The sequence below is a fragment of the Chionomys nivalis genome, chromosome 18 (genome assembly GCF_950005125.1).
Source record: "Chionomys nivalis chromosome 18, mChiNiv1.1, whole genome shotgun sequence".
In the NCBI taxonomy this organism is placed as follows: domain Eukaryota; kingdom Metazoa; phylum Chordata; class Mammalia; order Rodentia; family Cricetidae; genus Chionomys; species Chionomys nivalis.
This window is the reverse complement of record NC_080103.1, coordinates 9787781-9808115: the sequence shown is the minus strand read 5'-3', so window position 1 is coordinate 9808115 and position 20335 is coordinate 9787781. Positions and strand designations below refer to the sequence as shown.

General features: G+C 44.1%; 2 protein-coding genes across 5 annotated transcripts in view; both read right to left on the bottom strand.

The window, feature by feature from the left end:
- The window catches only part of Hormad1 (HORMA domain containing 1), a 28763-nt gene extending 24291 nt beyond the window's left edge, over positions 1 to 4472 (bottom strand). For all 3 annotated transcript variants that reach the window (XM_057793991.1, XM_057793990.1, XM_057793992.1), the window contains exons 1-3: positions 4437 to 4472; positions 1615 to 1759; positions 845 to 908 (exon numbers count right to left, since the gene is read on the bottom strand). In XM_057793991.1, coding sequence (XP_057649974.1) covers positions 845 to 908; positions 1615 to 1759; positions 4437 to 4472 — 245 coding nt within the window. The remainder of the gene's footprint in view (positions 1 to 844; positions 909 to 1614; positions 1760 to 4436) is intronic.
- A 5163-nt stretch (positions 4473 to 9635) lies between these two features.
- Positions 9636 to 20335, bottom strand: part of Ctss (cathepsin S) — a 32898-nt gene continuing 22198 nt past the window's right edge. For both annotated transcript variants that reach the window (XM_057793285.1, XM_057793286.1), the window contains exons 5-8: positions 17403 to 17633; positions 15527 to 15692; positions 14326 to 14428; positions 9636 to 10050 (exon numbers count right to left, since the gene is read on the bottom strand). In XM_057793285.1, the coding sequence (XP_057649268.1) occupies positions 9951 to 10050; positions 14326 to 14428; positions 15527 to 15692; positions 17403 to 17633 (600 nt within the window). In that variant the 3' untranslated portion in view covers positions 9636 to 9950. The remainder of the gene's footprint in view (positions 10051 to 14325; positions 14429 to 15526; positions 15693 to 17402; positions 17634 to 20335) is intronic.

Below are 20335 nucleotides of genomic sequence, written 5' to 3'. Positions count from 1 at the left end.
AAACTAATAGTCAAATTAAAGCATCTTACTTATTAACTAGCTTAAAACTGAACAAAATAAAAGATTATAACAGGGGCTGGCGAGATGACCTGGTGGCTGACAGTGCTTACTGCCCTTTTGGAGGACCTGGGTTTTGATCCCAGCACCCATAAGGCACTTCACAACTGCCTATAACTACAGTTACATTCTCTTTTGCTCGTCTTGGACTTCTGAACTCACATGGTGCACATACATGCATTCATGCACATACACATAAAAGTTTTTTTTCCCAGCACTCGGGAGGCAGAGGCAGAGAGGTCAGCCTGGTCTAAAGAGTGAGTTTCAGGACAGTCAGGGCTACACAGAGGAAACCCTGTCTTAAAATACAAAACAAAATAAAATAAAGAAAAACCGTAACAATGAAGCAGAAATATGGAGATGGGAGGACAGAAAGAAAACTATAAAATATCCAGTAGCTATTTGTAGAGCTATAATAGGAGAATGAATTCTATTTACATGAAGCATGAAATAAAAAAATTAATGCCTATATTTAAAGAACTAAAAACATAGTACCCAGAGCTAAAAGGTTAGTCACTACATTGAAAAGTATTCAATGTACAAAAAGTAGTCCTCACACCTCCTTCAGCAAAAAAAAAGCCTGGATGGATGGTGGTGGTGCACGCCTTTAATCCCAGCATGTGTGAGGCAGAAGCAGGTGGATCTCTGTGGCCAGTCTGGTCTGCAGAGCTAGTTTCAGGACAGATAGGGCTGTTACACAGAGAAACCTTGTCTCAAAACACCAAAAAAAAAAAAAAAAAGAAAAGAAAAGTAGTGATTATCTGCCTTTAGGCATTCTTTTACTTACCACTTCACTAACTGTGAAGAACCTGGACAATTTTTATCTTCTTTTAGAATTTTGACACAAAGATCTAAATAAAAAATTAAATATAGAAGTATTTATAAATAGTTGATTTAATTATATTTATTAGCATTACATGTAGTGATATCATGTTTGTGCTTTAACAATCTGAAGATCAGAGTGCAGAGGTAAGTCACTAGAGGCCAGAGAGTGGTGGCACACACCTTTAATCCCAGGACTTTGGAGACAGAGGCAGAGGGATCTCTGTTAGTTCAAAGCCACCATGTGCTACACAAAATTGATCCAGTCTGACCAAGTTCACACAAAGGCGATCCCACACCTTTAATCCCAGCACTAGGGAGGTGGAGACAGGAGTGATGTGGCTGGGCAGAGAGAGGAATATAAGGCGGGAGGAGACAGGACTCAGTGCAGTCTGAGTTTTGGTGGAGACAGACGGAGTCTGGAGATTAAGTCTGAGGACAGGATCGCCCCTTCCGTCTGAGAAGTAAAAGTCTCTCTAGTGTTCTCTGATCCTTCAGCTTTCACTTCCCGAGAGCTGACTCCAAGTTGGGCAGTGGTGAAATGCTCTAAAATTATGGTGGTAATTGCATACTGCTGTGAGCACTTAACTATTGAAATAAACACATTGGTGAATTATCAGGTTATGTGAATTACATCAATAAAATTACTATCAAAATCACATTCTCTAAGTAAAAAACAAAGAAGTTCTTAAATATAATAATAATATAAATATAATAATAATAATTATAAATTACCATCCAGGTATCTTGTCCCATAAGCACGTTCTGGAAATATCCCTCTCAAATAGGTGATGCAGGATACGGAAACGGCTAGGAGCCTCTTCACAAACATCAAAGACTGATGCTCAGTTGCTATCTTACTAGGAAATACCAATGCACTCTAAAATTCAAGGGAAATTAAAGCATCTTAAGTCACATTTGTTGAAAACAAAGCTTCTCTAAGCCTAAAATGCTTAACGGTCTTAAGAATCCTTGAGATTTGATGGGTATGGTGGCACATGCCTTTAATACCAGCACTTGGGAGGCAGAGGCAGCTAGCCTGTTCTCCACAGAGCAGCCCAGGCTGTTATACAGAAAAACCTTGTTTTGAAAAGAATCCTCGAGATTAACTGAAAATGCAAATGTCAGAGTAGATAATATTAATTCTTTAGTCATTGACTAGGATGAACACAGATTAAGAATAATGCAAGATTCTATGCAAACACTATTAATTTTTCTGTCTCTGAGTTGTAGACATTTTCCTAGTATGGATTGCTATAAACAATTTCATAAAAGCAGTGGAATAACATTCATTAATATCTAATATAAACTAAATTTGAATGAGCATGGTGGTTTGCTCTGTTTTCTGAGAGAGGGTCTCACTATGTCACCTTGGCTGGCCCTCTATGAAGACCAGGATGACCTCAAACTCAGAGATCCACTTGTCTTTGTCTCCCAAACGCTGAGAGCAAAGGCATGTGCCACCATGCTTAGCTAGATAAACATTTTAAATTGAGCAAATATTTTCCTAGTTTCTATAATCAAGCCCATGTAGATAAGACCTTATATACTTAACCCTGTACAATTGAAAAAAAAAATCAATGAATCTAGACCAGTCCAGCTTGTTAGTTTCTGCAGAGTACAAAGTAAACTGGGATGCTTTTCTCTTAAGTTGACAGCACATATAAAATTTTCAAAAATTTTAATTATATATATATATATCTACAGACCCATATTTACATTAAAAGATAAATAATAGTGGCATGTTATGCATCTAAAGCAACAAGAGCTTCTTCAGGTTCTGTAGTGATCTGAAGAAAATTGTAGCATGTCCATTAAAACAAAGTAAAAAACAAAATTTCAGAAAAATAATAATTAACTGTTGTGATATCTGGCACCATATTTTAAAAAATTATCTCCTCAATCATCATCTGCAAAGAAAACATCCTGAGTAATACGTTTAAAAGTAGCTCTAAGCTGGGCGGATCTCTGTGAGTTCAAGGCCAGCATGGTGTACAAGAGCTAGTTCCAGGACAGGCTCCAAAGCCACAGAGAAACCCTGTCTCAAAAAACCAAAAAAAGAAAAAAAATAGTAGCTCTAAAACCAAAGTAGCTCTAGCAAAGCATGGTCACCATAGCTTATATAACAGCAGGTGTATCTATTTTATATCCACAGAGGTATAATACAATACTGGCCTACAACTAGAGTACTCAGGATACAAATGAAGACACATTATTTGAGACTTGATTCAATTTTTCAGGCAAAGGGTCCAAAGGATAGTATGATAAACTCTGTAAAGAAATGCACTTTAGGGGCTGGAGAGATGGCTCAGCAGTCCGAGCCCTGGCTGTGTTCTAGAGGACCCGGGTTTGATTCCCTGCATCCACAAGGTGGCTAGCAACTGTCTGTAACATTAGTTCCAGGAGATCTGACAGCACTGTACCCACATAGTGCACAGACATATATGCAGACAAACCACATGTATATTATTATAAATAGAAAAGAAATGCATTTTGAGCCAGATGTGGTAGCATATGCATTTTTTAATCCCAGTTCTCAAGAAGCAGAGAATCTCTGTAAGTGATGGATCTTTGTAAGTGGAGTCTGGTTATATTGAGAGTTTCAGGCCAGCCAGGGCTACATAGTGAGATGCTGTCTAAAATGATAATAGTGGGGGATAGAGAGATGGCTCAGCGGTTAAGAGCACTAGCCGTTCCTCCAGAGGTCCTGAGTTCAATTCTCCTGAGTTCAATTCCCAGCAATCACATGATGGCTCACAACTATCTATCATGAGATCTGGTGCCTTCTTCTGGCACACAGGCATACATGCAGGCAGAACACTGTATACATAATAAATAAATCTTTAAATAATAATGCACTCTCTTAGATAGATTTTCTCTCATTAGTGGCACATTTTTAAGTATTCACTCTCTTCATAAATAGAAGCTAAACAGCATTTTTATGTAAAAAAAATCCCCTAAAGCAAAGCCCAGCACAGCGCTCAAACACATGTTACTTGGACTTTACAGCTGTCACGCTTGGCTGGTGAGCTCCAAGGAGAAAAGGGGATGCCACTGAATGGACCGCTTGCCATAACACACCAAATGTCCAAAAGAATTCTACATTACTTCTTTCCTTTAAAAAAAAAGACTTATTTATTAATTATGTATACAGCATCTGCCTGCATGTATCCCTGCATGTATCTCGAAGAATAGTCAGTGCTCTTAACCTCTGAGCCATCTCTCAGCTCACTTCTTCCATTTTAAGGTGTCCTGATATCATTAAAGCCTCAAATATCGAATTCTTTTAAACAGAAAAATATTTATGGCTTCAAGAAACAAGAAACTCAGCTAAAGCAGGCCATGGTGGTGCATGCTTTTAATCCCAGCACTCCGGAGGCAGAGGCAGATGGATCGCTGTGAATCTGAGGTCAACCTGGTCTACACAGCTAGTCCTAGGATAGCTGGGGCTACTCAAAGAAACCCTGTCTAAAAACACAAAGCAAAAAACAAAAGAAAAAGAAAAGAAGAAAGTGACTTAGCTAAATTAATACATTGTAAGTCATGAGAAATCATACCATGGAAGTTGTCCTCCGCAACTGCATCGTGGCCATCTTCCAAGAAAATGTTTTCTTCAACCATGTAACACAAATACAAATTTTAATTTCAGCTTTAATTGTTACCTCTAGAACTCTACTACATGAGATTTTTATCTTAATAAATTTCAGAAATTTACTTAAAATAGAATCTTTAAAAATGACAGTGTATAGTTCCAGGATTGTAGTATATCCCTGTAATTCTAACACTTGGGAGGCTGTACAAGTTTATCCTTGGCTAGTTAGCAAGCTGCAGACCAATTAAGGCTACCTGAGACCCTGGGTTTTTTTGGGGGCAGGGGTTTTGCCTGATAATTTAAAAAATATATCAAAAAATATTTAAATCAGGTGATTCGTTTATCAGAGCTCAGTATACACTGTCTACTCTGGAGCTATAAAATGGCAAACAGGGAGGATACAGGATGCCTCTATCCTGATGACCCAAGTTGGGAGGACCAACAAGATAGGAGAAAAGAGATTCCCACAAGTCCTTGGACTTTTACACCACGCTCCATAGCACGATGTATGCCACCCCCCTCATAAAATGTAACATAAACATTTTTAAGGCAACAGAAATATTTTTTTTCAGAAGTAATTTTTTAAAAAATCCTTTTTTTTTTTTTTTTTTTTTTTTTGAGACAGACTTTCATGTAGCCCAGGCTGGACTCCTCTAGCTAGTAGAGAAAGATATTGAACCCTTTTTTTTTTTTTTTTTTTTTTTAAACAGGGTCTCTGTGTAGCTCTGGCTGTCCTGGAACTCTTCTGTAGACCGGGCTGGCCTTGAACTCACAGACACACTAGCATTTGCCTCCCTGGGCTTAACCTTGAGTTTCTGACCCTCCTGCCTTCACCTCCCCAGTGCCACCATGCATCATTTATTCTAAAATTTTACTTTTATTTATATTTTGAGACACGGTTTCTGGCTAGCCTGCAGCTCGCTGCGGAGACCACAGTGGCCTAAAACCCGCCTGCCCATTAAATTCTTTTAATGGCTGATTCTGAAGTCTCAACTGTCTCAGAAAACAGACTTAAATTTCCTTGCACTCTGGTCCCAGCTCATCTGTTAACATAATTCAACCAGCCGTGGGCACTGAATAAGCGAACGGTCAGCACTATGGCGCCGGCCACCGTCGCCCCTCAGGAACCTCGGGGTCACGCGCGCGCACACACAGCCTCCCGACCACAGGGACCCTGGGAGGGCGAGGGGCCGCGGGGAGGGGACGAAGGGGTGGAAAAGCTGAGAGACCCGAGCCCAAAGTAAACATAAGTTACGCAAAGCATGAGAGACCGGGCGACGACGACGACAAGATGAGGCGCGGTGCACGACAGTCGCTTCAGCTTCAACGTGTGGGCTCTGCGCATGCGCCTCAACTGTCTCGGGCACGTGGCGCGCCCTTTGACCTTCAGGCGAGATCGCGCTTCCCGCCAAAGGCTGCGCGAGGCCTGCCGGGAGCCCTGCGCGAGGCCAGCCGGGAGCCCTGCGCGAGGCCAGCCGGGAGCCCTGCGCGAGGCCAGCTGGGAGCCCTGCTCGCGGGCGGCGCGGTCGCGCTGTTCCCAGCAGGCGCTTAGGCCTTCCCGACACGCGCTTCTCCTCGGGAGGCCACAGTGTCTCCAGACACCATTTGCTCTGGCTTTGGTGGTTTTCTGGCTGTAGATTTTGTTATAATTTCTAGAATTATTATTGCGTGTGTGCGCCCTGGTGCACACACGAGCCAGAGGACAATATGCGCGCGTGCAGACCGCAGCGCGCGTGGGAATCAAAGGCTGACGTGAAGCCAGTTCTCCCCTTCCAGCGTGTGGAGCCCAGGAATCTAGCTCGGTCGTCAGGCTCGTCAACAGGGGCTTTTACCTGCCGAGCCGTCTCATCCACCCCAGGACTTTTATTTTTGAGACTTATTCTCCCCGTGTATCCGAAGCTGTTCTCCAATGGTCCTCCCTGCTTTTCCCTCCCCTGTAACTGGGTGTCCAGCCCTATGGCACCATCTTCCTTTACTTAGGTATTTCTTCTAATCTAACTGGGGCAGTGGGTAGCTTTGAAAACAATTTATGTCTCATTTAGAAATAAAATTAAGTTCTATTTTTGGAGTGGCCGGTTCTGGCATTCAGGTTTGTGGGTGGTTGCCAAACTGCTGGTCCTTCAGGCTACCCAGAGGACCCCAGTACTGCTTCCCACAACTGTTTTGAAAACACAGTTCCCAGGCGGTCAAAATGTCTCAGCTGGGTAAAGGCACGTCCTACCAAGGGAGGTAAACTGATATGGATTCCTGGAAGCCACCAAGTGAGAGAAGAGAAAGGATTCTTCACATGTGCCCCTTAGCGTGGGTGCCCACACAGGCAAATAAATAAAGATTAGGGAAGATGATACCGTTCTAGAGGGTAAAAGCTGTCTGAGAAGGCTGATGGAACCGATGCGTCTGTGGGTGGGAGGTTCTACATGGAGACTCTGTGGCTCTCACAGTTGGAACGGCATCTGCCATGTGTCAGTTGTGGTTTCGTTCTGCAAGAAGCAGGGCAGGCTTCAGTCAGCACGGCCATGGCTTTGTTCGACTTTATTTCTCGGTGGATCAGCAGTCTCTGTCACAGAGCTCTGAGCTCTTCTTTGGGGATATCAGTACTTATTGACTAGCGTTAACGGCCATCTATAAACAGACTCCAAAGCTTTTACTAGTTTGTGTGTGTAAGTGTCTGCATGTATGTATGCGCACCACGTGCGTGACTGGTGCTCTTAGAAATCAGAAGAGGAAATTGGATGCCGTGGAACAAAGATTACGGATGGTTGTGAGTCACTATGTGGGTGTCAAGAAGTGAACCCAAGTCCTCTGTGAGATCACCAGTGCTCTTGCCCAGTGAACCATCTCTCCCTCTCCAGACCCCAATAGAGCAGTTTTAAGCATAGAAAAAGCATTAGGATGTCGTGTAGTTGGAGACTGTATGGCAGGCAGTGCAGGCTTCTTCCCTTACTGTGTACTCTCTCATAGACGTTGACAGACATAGTTTCAAGGGGAAATGTGCACCACAGATAGGGAAAGGCTGCCCAAAGTTATAGTGTAGGAGGCATGGAGCTCACAGGATAAGCTCACAGATAAGCACTAGGGAAAACAGACGTGTTAAACACACGGGCTGTCTTTTCAAAGGGAGAGGTGTAAACCTGTTTTCCACCCAGAAGGCTAGGAAGAGACGTGGTGAACTTTGCACTATCTGTGTGGCCAGGCCACACCAGCTCCCCAGACCCTTATCCTGGGCTTGTCTCACTTCATCAGCAGTGCTATCATCTTCCCCCAGACCCTTATCTCGAGCCTGTTTCCTCAGCTAACCTATCATTATGGAAGACATCACTTGTGCTTTACAAAGAATTTTGATGTAGTCATGTCCTAAGCTTTCTTGTATACATCAGATTAATTATCAATAGAAAGCTTTGCTCCAAATTGTGCTGTACTTAAATATGCCAAAAATTAACTACCTGCTGTCAGACTATCGAAGTTTGAACCAACACCAGTTACTGAGTCATTTTGAACGGACCTATCTTCTTTCCTCTCGTATACCAACACTTGGTCTTGGTGGTCTCAGACACCCCCACAGTTCAGTATGAAGAAGAATGAAGACTAAAATCTTGTTTTCAGGATCAAAAATGTTGAAAATCTTACTCTAATGTTTGCCATGTTTTTTACTCACGTTTAAAAACTTCCAAGAGTTTTCAAATATTACATCTCTTCTCTAAGAACCTTGTGAGAGAGACAGGTATCACCCCTTCCTGCATTCTCTCTTCCTGCTCTGGCCACCCCCATCCCTTCCTCCCCCACCTCTCTGTTTTTCTTTTTTCTTTTTCTTGTTTTGTTTTTTTCAAGAAAGGGTTTAACTGTAGCTTTGGAGCCTGTCCTGGAACTAGCTCTTGTAGGCCAGGCTGGCCTCGAACTCACAGAGATCCACCTGCCTCGGCCTCCCAAGTGCTGGGATTAAAGGCGTGCGCCACCACTGCCTGGCTATTGTTGTTTTTTTAAAACATGAAAAAAATAGACTTAGGCAAAGTTGGTTTTCCCACAACCACAAGAAATATCAGTGTGGGCAGAGGGAGCCTCTATACCACCAAACCCTGGCATATTAAATTCCAATATAGCCTGGCATATTGAGGGAACTGACTCCAGCCAGCCATCCTCCGACCTCCACATGTGGCCACACAATTTATAGAGCACTGGGAATAAACTCCAGGGCTTAGTGAGTGTAAAGGGCACAGTTTATAGAAAGCAGGTATGGTTTCTTCTTCAAGGGAAGGGAATGACACCTTTACACCTGGAAGGCTGATGGAGCTGCCTGGTGGCCTGGTGATCTCTGCTATGCCATGGAGCCAGCCTTCACCTGAACCCCTCCAAAACCATTCTTATGAAAGAGGTCCCACGCTCTCTGCATTCTCAGTCAGTAGAACTGTCTTTATGCTTTTGCAAATCCCCCCCCCCCCCAGGCTCATGCCTGAGGGCATAGCTCACTGGTAGAGAAATTACTTGGCATATGAGAGATCCTGGCATATGAGAGATCCTGTCTGATCACCAATACCACAGAAATAAGTAACTAATTCCTCACAGGTGTTCAAAAACAGCTTGACTTTACAAAAAGAGATTTAATGAGTGTTTTGCCTGTACATATTTATGTGCATCTTGTGTGTGAGGTGCTTACTGAGACCAAAAGAGGGCAGTGGACACCCGGACTGGATTATGGATAACTGAGAGCTACCAGGAGGATTCTGGGAAATGAACCCAGGTCCCTTACGAGAGCAGCAAGTACTCTCAGCCACGGAGCCATCTTCCAAAAATACAAAAGCCCAGTTTTACTTTTAATCATTTATATGCTTCAATTTTAAAAGATTTATTAAATAATCTTATGAATCAAAATACAATGTAGTCTTCTGGACATTTTATAATGTAACATCATTTTGTTGGTATTTTTTTTTCAAGACAGGTTTTCTCTCTGTAGCCCTGGAACTCACTCTGTAGATCAGGCTGGCCTTAAACTCTGCCTCCCAAGTGCTTAGATTAAACACATGGGCCAATACACCCAGTATTTTTTTTAAGTTTTTATAATATTTTCTTCATCACCGTGGCTACAGGTCATCACTAACATAGCCATGTTCATGATAGGATATAAAAGTCACTAAAGAACAACTTGAAAAAATGGCATGTAACAAAAATAGAGATTTGAAATGATTGATTTATTAAGCAATTTAGGGATATTATGTTATAAATGGTTATTAGAAAACATAAAAACGACAGAGTAAGATATAGAAAGAGCAAACATGAATATCCTGGGGACTCTGATGGAGTTCCAGCTACAATACGTTCTTAACTTGTTTAGAAACTTCTCAGAGAGAGATAAAGTTACAAAGTGAACAGACTATAACCTAGTTAGTATATTAAATACACAGTTGTTTCTTCTGGCAGAGTGGGTAAAATTAAGTTAAAAGAGTGTATTTCGCCTTCATGACTTGTTAGAAAAAGGAGACAGTGTTTAGATTTCTGGGTAAGAGCAGTAGCTAGCAATCCCACAATGGTTTTTCTTATTTCTTGCCATTCGGATATATCCTTGATCACCAAAGTTAAGGCCCCAGCTACAAAAAGAGAAACAACATAAAATTATAAATTAATACAATAAAACCGTATTATCATTATTTTTATTTCCTTGCTTCTCCCAAAAGACTTACATATTTCTAATTAATTAACTAATTCATTTTATTTTATGAGCATTGGTGTTTTGTCTGCATGTATGTCTTTTTTGTTGAATCCCATGGAATTGAAGTTACAGCAGTTGTGAGCAGCTATGTGTGATGTAATAAGAGCGGTAGGGCTGCGTCCCCGGCACCCGGCCACCCGCATGGCTAGCTTATGCCCCGAAATAATTACACAGAAACTGTATTCTTTTGAACAATGCCTAGCCCATTAGTTCCAGCCTCTTATTGGCTAGCTCTTACATATTGATCTAACCCATTTCTGATATTCTGTGTAGTACCACAAGCTGTCTTACCAGGAAAGATCTTAACCTTCGTCTGTCTGGAGTGGGAGAATCATGGCAACTCACTCACTCGGCTTCTTTCTCCCAGCATTCTGTCTGTTTACTCCACCCACCTAAGGGCTGGCCTATAAATGGGCCAAGGCAGTTTCTTTATTAAATGAAAGTAACTCCTCCATTAAACCCGGGTCCTCTGGAAGAGCAGTCAGTGCTCTTAGCCATTGATCCTCTTCTCCACTCTACATTTGTATATTTTTAATGCAGGATCTGATTATGTAGTCCTGGCTGGTCTGGAACTTCCTATGTGAATTAGACTGAGTCACAGACATCTACCTACCTCTGTATTCAGAGTGCTGGGATTAAAGGCTTGTTTTTAGTGGTTTTTTTTTTTTTTTTTGACAAGGTCTTGCTATGTCACCCAGTCTGACCTTAAACTCACAGCAATTTTCCAGTCCTGACTTTCCAGGTCTGGGATTACAGGTGTGGGCCACTACATACACTAGTTCCATATTGCTGGGCAGACACATCTAACAATAATAATATAAGATCCATTCCTGCTTTCTAAGCTTGCCTTCTGTAAGGGATGAGTATGGAATTTATAACTCTCCAGCTCTAAATGTTTTTGCACAATAGGGTCATAGGTAATGACCTTTTTTTAAGATAAGAATCTTATGTATCCCAGGCCGGCCTTAAACTTACTATGTACTGAGACTTGATCCCTGGGATCCCACCTCCTGAGGACTAGGACTATAGGCGTCACGTGTCACAACGTGTGTCTTAAGGGTAATGACTTTGCAGCAAACACATTTCTCTAGAGAAATCTTCTAAGAAGGATTTTTGAGCTACTATCATGAAAGTATTATATAGCAATGAATTCTATAGTAAATGATAAATAATACAGCTGTAAATGACCCAGAAATAGATGAGATGCCTTCTGATTTAAAGACATCCCAAAGCCAGAGTATCCTACGTTGTGAGGGATGTGTTGCCTGGCACCAGATAGAGGCTTCCAGGCTTGCTGTGTAAGCTGGCGTCTGCCTGGGCACACAGCACCACACGGTTCTAAACTCGACGCCGTGGAGATGGAAGCAGGAGGATCAGGAGTTCTCGGTCCTTTTTGGCTACATAATGAACTTGAGGCCAGTCTGGGCTGTGCGTGAGCCTGTCTCAAAACAAACAAACAAACAAGCAAAACCAGGAGGAAAAGGGGCTTTCATGGAGGGATGGGGGAATTTGGAACATGACTTAGGAGGGTCCTTTAGAAACTCAGTAAGCTACGAGAGAAAACATTGTTTCTGTCACTGAAGAAACAAGCCAAAAAGGGTGTGTGTTAAAAAACGACAAATACAAAAGAAGTTCAAGGAGCAAAAAAAGTTAAGATGGTTCCACAATAAGCTGATCATTGAGGTGAGCGGGTAAATCAGTTCAGTGTCTTAGCTGCTTTTGCAATGGACCATATGAACACTACCATCTGTTAGCCCATCACAATGAGAAATGTGTCCTTATCTGGAAATAGGGGCACCGGAGCCATCATTAGTTAGATTAACATGAAGTCATTAGGCCAGTTTAATCCAGCAGGACTGAAGGCAACACAGTGAAGTGAAGCCATGTGAGAACTGAGAAAGCTGGGGAAGTACACAACCTGTTTTTCCTTTCCATCTTTTGTGTGTGTGTGTGTGTGAGAGAGAGACAGAGAGACAGAGAGACAGAAGGTTGGCCTTGAACTTGGTATGTACCAAAGGCTAGTCTTAAACTCCTGACCCTCCTGCCTCTACTGCCCAATGCCAGGATTGCAGGCATGTGCCACTATACTGCGGTATTTTTATTATTAATTAACTAGTTAATTAATTTTTGAGACAGGGTTTCTCTGTATAACAGCCCTGGTTGTCCTGGAACTAGCTCTGTAGATCAGGCTGGCCTCAAACTCACAGAGATCTGCCTGCTTTTGTCTCCCAAGTGCTGGGATTAAAGGCGTGCGCCACTACTGCCCAGCAGTTATTTTTCAACTGAAATATATTTAATTAGAAATTATTATGCTAGGTGGTAGTGGCACCACCTTTAATCCCAGCATCTGGGACTTGGGGCAGAGGAAGGTGGATCTCTGAGTTGGAGGCGAATCTGGTCTCCATACAGAGTTTTGACAGGCATAAGAGGTGTGGCCCTGCTGCAGGGCTTGTGTCACCGAGGACGCGTTTTAAGAGCATAAAGACATACACCATTTTGAGTTTGCTCTCATGGCTTCCTGCACATAGTGCAAGATTTGAGTTCTTGGCTGTTCCCGCTGCCATGCATGCTGTCTGCAGCCATGCATGCTGCCTGCTGCCACACTTCCCTGCTGTGATGGCGGGGGATTTTTTTCCCTCTGGAACCATAGACCCAAATAAACCCTTCCCTGCTCATGCGTTTGATCATAGCTACAGAGTAGTAGCCGCTAGAGTGAGTGAGGGACTTGCCAGGCAGCCTGGAGACCTGGGCTCGTCCCAGAATCCAGGCATCCACTCACGCACACCCGCACACACCGTGCACTTTCACACGCGCAGCGAGAAGAGACACACGTGAAGAGGAGAGAAGAGCCTAGAGCAGGGCCGGGTGAGAGCTAGCTGAACCAGAGACAGATCGAGAAAGGGGCAGAATCCAAGACAACTTGAGGCAAACTTGGTTTGACTTGTCACTTGATTGGCGTTGGAGAGGTCTGGGATAACTCTACAGCACCTTTTGGGTAACAGTGTTCTGTGATATGATTTACTGATATGGGAAATTCTGGAGGGAACAGCGTGGTGGAGAGAGAACTGAATTCTTTGGCCTCGCCGAGTCTGGAGAAGTAAATGCCAGCGAGTGGCTATGACTGGGTGAGGGTGGCGTTCTGGGCCAGTGTCACACAGGGTGGGGGGGAGCTGAAGGCCCCGGCTTACAGGCTGCAGTACAATCATGAGTTGGATGGTGTAGACAAAGATAGCAGCAGTAATCTGGACCCCTGGGGCAGCAGAGGATACCAGCGCCAGGGGCCAGGTAGAAGAACGGTGTCCCTAAAAGGGGCTGACAGCGCTGGGGACGTGGTTCAGAGGCAGAGCACAGGGAGCATGTGCGTGACCCTGGGCTTAAGCCCTAACGCTGCAGAACGAAACTTACAACCATAATATTTCACAGACCATAAAAGGAGCAGACAAGGGATGATGGGGAAAGCAAGCTGAGAGTAGCAGTGTGCACCTGCAATCCCAACACTCAGGCCCAGAGACGATGGCGGCTGTAAGTTCAAGGCCAGTCTGGAACTTGTGGTGAGTTCCAGGCCGCCCAGGAGTACTAGCAAGACCCTATCTCAAAACACCAAGTGATATAAAACAGAATGAAGAGTATTACAGAGGCCCAATCGTAGAAACAAAGATGAAGGCCGGTGTCTCAGTCACAGTCCCATCGCTGTGAAAAGGCTTCACAACCACAGCAGCTCGTGAAAGAAAGCAGGTAGTTAGGGGTTCGAGTGCGGTTTCAGAGGATTGGTCCAGTCATCGTGGGAGGGGGCATGCGCAACAACATGGTGCTGGAACAGTGGCCAAGAGCTACTTCCTGATCTGCAGGCAGAGACGGGGTAGGGGGCTGGGCCTGGCCTGGCTTTTTGAAAGCTTAAAGTCTATCCCCAGTGACACATTTCCTCCAAAAAGCCACACCTCTTAATCATTTTTATCCTTCTCAAATAGTGCCACTCCATGAAAGCTAAGTCATTCTTATAAAAAACCACTGCAGTGGGGCAGTGAGTAATTCCTATACATGGTCCTCCTTGTTGCTATGGTGCCCAGCATCCTAACAGCAAGAGCAGTTTTGCTGACGCATCCCCTCCCCCAGTCCTGACAATGGAACCGACAGTGACGTGCAAACACATTACCTGTTTTTCACAAGCCAGTAGTCTTTGCCATCAAGGGTCCCGTAGCCAACCACTAGTACGCCATGATTTACGTTGTCAGTACAGGAGGGGTCATCATAGACACCTGAGCATAAAACACAGACGGAGAAGAGACAAGTGCTATGGGCCAGCAAAACATTCATGGACATCCGACTGCTTTTTATTAGGGTCTTGGAGATGTGACGAAGTGATTTGGATGTCACAATTGTTTGACATCAGTACTATTCGTTTCCCTGACAAGTTTGAGATCGATCCAGAACATTTATTATATTCATTGAGCACATTTTTCGGATTCTCCCGATTTATGTGCAATCAACCGTATTTCTTGTATTTCTTTGTATAAGCTCGTAAATTGTTTTGTCCACTTTGAGCCTTTTCTAAATTAAATGCTCCTTAGTGCATGTTGTAGCTTTCTACCGTGTATAATGCAGAGTTCTGCCATTAGTGGATGCTCAGGGTCTCTGTCGTCGAGCTTAGTATGATGGCATATAGTTTTTAGTGTCAACCTTAGAGAAGTGTTATGTGCCCTCCTTTAAGTTTTCATAGTGTTGGCTGGCGAGATGGCTCAGAGGTTAAGAGTGCTGACTGCTCTTCCAGAGGTCCTGAGTTCAGTTCCCAGCACCCACATGGTGCAGGCAATGCTCTTAACCACTGAGTCATCTCTCCAGCCCCTGATGATGTTTTATTGTGTTGATGATTACAGACACACCCACCACACCTAGTGGCAACTCATTTTTGTGTACAGATTATATGACCTGTAACATGGTTTTTCATTTGCATGAAATGCAATTAAACCTTGCATAAAACTGCTAGGCTTTAACCCTAGTGCCACCAGTTCCAGGCTGAGTGACTTAGTCGGGCTAACCCTTTTTCTTTAATTTTGTTTTTAGATTTTTATTATTATTATTATTTTATGTGTGTGAGTGTTTTGCCTGGATGCGTACTACATGTCTGACTGGCGCCTGAGGAGGTGGGATCTTAGTGCTCCTAACCACAGAGCCAACTCTGCACCCCCAAGGCAGACACGCAGTGTTCCTGTGTAAATTAGGGTCACCGTGCAAATGAAATGAGATGAGATCTATGAAGAACTTAGTAGGTGGTACTAATAGGCTTTGAGCAGTGGGATTCACCAATTAGAACGAGGTATGGGATGCTCAGTCGAGGCCAGAGCCTCCATGTTTACCGCTTTTGAAGAAGAAGAAGGAAGAATGGCTGGCATCGATGCCCACAGACACAGGTCCTTTAGTGGCCACCGCTTCCTTCAGCGCTTCCTCATCGCCGTAGGGGAGCTCCGTGTACCTTGAACATGTGGCAGCTCGATTTTTTGGGTCATAGTGACACTTTTCATCCTAAAAATAAAAGCAGGCGTGAAGTCTACTCCAGTTTCCTGGATTCAGATATAGTTCCCTCTCACTGTGCCCTGTTCAGCTGGCTAGGATCCTCCCGCTCTTCCCGCTCTCTCCCTCTCCACCCCCTCTTTGTTGTTTTGTTCTGGGCTTTTCCATTTGTTTGTTAAAACAGTCTCAAACTGGGTGTGGTAGCGTAGGTTTACAACCCAAGCTCTGGGCCAACTGGAGCCGTATGAGATAGCATAAAACAAACACAGACAGCACTCAGGAGGCAGAGGCAGGTGGATCTCTGTGAGTTAAAGGCCAGTCTCGTCTACAGAGTGAGTTCCAGGCCAGTCAGAGTTACGTAGTGAGATTGTGTCTCAAAAGCAAAAAATAAACAAAAAATCAAGAGGTTACAAATAAATGTTTGTTGAATATATGACCGTGTTTCCCTCTAAAATCATAGCAGAAAAAAGAGGCTGAAAGAAATAAACCAAAACAATATTTTGAGACCAGGTTTCTCTGTGTAGCCCTAGCAGTCTAAGAACTCACACTGTAGACCAGGCTGGCCACTGTAGACCAGGCTGGCCACTGTAGACCAGGCTGGCCTTGAACTAGAGATCCACCTGCCTCTGCCTCCCGAGTACTGGGATTAAAAGCAACAGTGCCTGGCTAAATGTGATTTTTTAAAAAATTATTTAATGTGTATTGGTGTTTTGCCATGGGTGTCAGATTCCCTGGAGCTGTAGTTAGAGACACTTGTGAGTTGCCAGGTGGTTGCTGGGAATTGAACGCAAGTCCTTTGGAAGAGCATCCAACGCTCTTAACCGCTGAGCCACCTCTCTAGCCCCTAAAATGTGATTTGATTGCATTTATTTCTATGAGTGTGGAGGTCGGAGGATGACTTAGAGGACTTGGTTCTCTCCTATCACGTTGGAGCAGTGATCGAACTCAGGTTGTCAGCCTTGTCCACAGGTGCCTTTACCAAGGCACTCACTGGCCATCTTACCAGCCTGGAGGAATCATTTTTCTTCTCCATTTTTTTTTGTTATATTACTCAACAGAATTTGTACGAAAACAAAGCAAAAATCTTGTGGCAAAGAGGATAACACTGAGCCTTTTAGGTGGGAGGATGAGCTTGCTGATGGCCTGAGAATATCATTAACCATTGGAGGTTACAGGACTGAAAAGCTAAATATCAGATAATACACGGAAGGCTTTAAAAAATATTTTCTTTAAGCCTGTATTTAAATATGAATGTTACTTGCTTGTTTGAAAATATTTTCTGCTTTGGGCTTGGCGGTAAAACCCTATAATCTAGCATTTGTGAGGTACAGGCATAGGCATAGGGATAGGGATAGGAATAGGTATAGGAATAGGTATAGGGATAGGTATAGGAATAGATATAGGGATAGGTATAGGAATAGGGATAGGGATAGGGATAGGGATAGGAATAGGGATAGGAATATACATATGCAGAAAAAAACAGAAATTCAGAGCCTGCTCAGTTACAAAGTGAGTTGGAGGACAGCCTGGACTGCACCATGAGACCCGTAACAAACAACGACCCAAACTCCCACGGGTAGATTAGGAAGGTCACCGCGTCCCAAAGAGTACTCTTGATATTGAAGAGCTGCTGATGGGTTCTCAGAGGGATCAAGCAGTCACGTTGGTGGTGCCCGTGTGGCAGTGGGGGGAACGGAGTCACACGAGACAAGTGAGACGCACCGTGGCTTTGTAGGGATAGGAAGCGTCGGATTCGATGCCGCCGTTGTCGATGATGTACTGGAAGGCCTCGGTCATGGAGCCACCCCCGCAGCCTTTATTTCCGTATTTTTCTGTGGTTGAGCAATCCACCAGGTTCTGTGCACTGAGAGACACCAGCTTCCCCGTTTTCAGCTTCAGCTGCGCTTCGAGGGCCCCCACAGCACTGAAAGCCCAACAGGCCCCACAAGGACCCTGAAATAGAGAAGTTGGTCTCAGAATCAGTAAGAATAGCTTCCATAGCTTCCATAGCGCAAAGACGGCTCTAGCTCTGCCAGGAAGAGCTCGCTTCCGAACTGACGCCTAGTTCTCTCTCAGACGAAAGGAAGGAAGCCGTCGAGAGTTTGCATCACATCTGATATTTCGAGCGCACTGAAAGTATGCACCAAACATGTGCAAAGTCCCAACTATCTTCCCCTCTAAGGAAAACAGAGGCCACAGGCCTTAGGGTCTCAAATCCAGGACAAGTGGCTGAGGTGCCTATTTAATGTATCAAAGCAGATCTGGCCGCCACCTTCTCCCAGCATCCCTCAGTCTCTACCTAATACAGGGTGTGGCTGGTAAACCCCATCCCCTACCCTAACTTCTCCAGCCCAGGGGCTAGGCTACCCTTCCCCCAGTTGTCTTTTTTTATATAATCCAGACGTTTGGTTACCGGCCCTTTTTGTCTCACCTTTACTCTCCTGGCTCTCCCCTCTCCCTGCTCACATAGCCGAGCTCAGGGTCATGCTCTCTCTGGACTCTTCTAGGCATCCCTGCCCAAAACCTTCTCCTCCACCAAACCTAGGAGCAGCCATCTCCTTCCCTTTTTAATTCTCTCTCTCTCTTTTTTTGTCATGCAACAGGAAAGTGATTTGAGAGGAGACAGAATAATTCGGGCAGCTAAGCTGAACCGGAGGGACAGACAGAGGCACTTTTGTTGGGGGATTTCTGATCACACTGCGAACCCCAAGTTTGCATTTGTGTTAATTAAATAAACTTAACCTTGGGTCAGGAGGCTGCATTAACTACTAGTTGACAGAAAGCAATCATAGTGCACCAGAAGGCATCTGGAAGAGACAGAGAGACACAGGATAGTAGGGAGGGATTTGGAGTGGTGCAGCCTTTTCTGGTTTGCAGAGACACCAACAAGGAGAGGTTAGCTAGTTGCAACTCAGTCTCTCTGAGCTAGCAGGTTTTCACCTCAGCCTTTGAATCGCGAATCTTATTTATAAATAGAACAATAGAGATTTTGCTAAAGCTACCTTTAGAGAAGTGACAGAACCAGTGCCTGCAGGATTGTTACCAGGCTGCAGCCTGAGCAGCCAGGACGCTGCTGGGGAAGCAGGCCAGTACCTGCAGAGTTGTCATCGCTGGCTGAAATAGCAGTAGATTGAGGCTCAGTCACTGTGCCAACGTTAAAACAACACACTTGTATTCTGTGCACCTCATGCTGTAGAAAGGAGCCGTTAGTGCACATTGTAAACAGTGCGGCCAGGACACACAGTGAATGACTTGCTGCTAGTCAGAGTCAATGCACTAGCCCAGGTGACGCTACCTGCAGGTGAGGACTGCAAGGCTCAGTGACCTGGGAAGCAGGCAAACCAGATGTCCAGAGAGGTGAGAAGGAGACATGCTCAGGAGGTGATGGGGAGGGGTCACTAACACCAAGAGTCTCACAGACAAGGCGCAGACAAGGCGGACCCTACCCAGAGGCCAAGGCTCAACTTTGGAAAGATTGACTGCCTTCGTTTCACTCCCTATAAAGCCTGCTGCCCAGAGATGGGTTGTAAGGCAGATTTCCAGAACATTCATCTACTGCCTTCCCAGGCCACCAACTCTCAGAATAAAATGTAGCATAAAGATTCATTTCCTGGGGCTGGAGAGATGGCTTAGTGATTAAGAGTACTCACTACTCTTGCAGAGGACCAGGTTGTTGTGTCCAGTATCCACATGGTGGCTCACAACCTTCTGGAACTCCAGTTCCAGGGGATTTGATGCCTTCTTCTGACCTCCACAGGGATTGCATGCATGTGGTGCAAGTACATACACACACACACACACACACACACACACACACACACAAAGGCAAAACGTGTACATACAAAATAAATTTTAAAATTTGATCTTCACAGACCTCGAAAGAATGGTACTCAACTTCATATGGAAAAGCAAAAGACCCAGGATGACCAAAACAATCCTGGGCAATAAAAGAACTTCTGGAGGCGTCACAATCCCTGACTTCAAACTCTACTACAGAGCTACAGTACTGAAAACAGCCTGGTATTGGCATAAGAACAGGCAGGAGGACCACTGGAACCGAATAGAAGACTCAGATATTAATCCACACACCTTCAAACACCTGACTTTTGACAAAGAAGCTAAAAATATAAAATGGAAAAAAGAAAGCATACTTAACAAGTGGTACTGGCATAACTGGATATCAACATGTAGAAGAATGAAAATAGACCCATAATCTATCACCATGCACCAAACCCAAATGGATCAAAGACCTCAACAAAAAGCCAGCCACACTGAACCTCATATAAGAAAAAGTGGGAAGTACACTTGAACACATTGGCACAGGAGACTGCTTCCTAAATATAACCTCGGTAGCACAGACACTTAGAAAAACAATTAATAAATGGGACCTCCTGAAACTGAGAAGCTTCTGTAAAGCAAAGGACACGGTCAACAAGACAAAATGACAGTCTACAGAATGGGAAAAGATCTTCACTGACCCCACATCAGACAGAGGTCTGATCTCCAAAATACACAAAGAACTCAAGAAATTGGTCATCAAAAGAACAAACAATCCAATAAAAAAAATGGAGTGCAGACCTAAACAGAGAACTCTCAACAGAAGAATCTAAAATGGCTGAAAGACACTTAAGGAAATGTTCAACATCCTTAGTCAT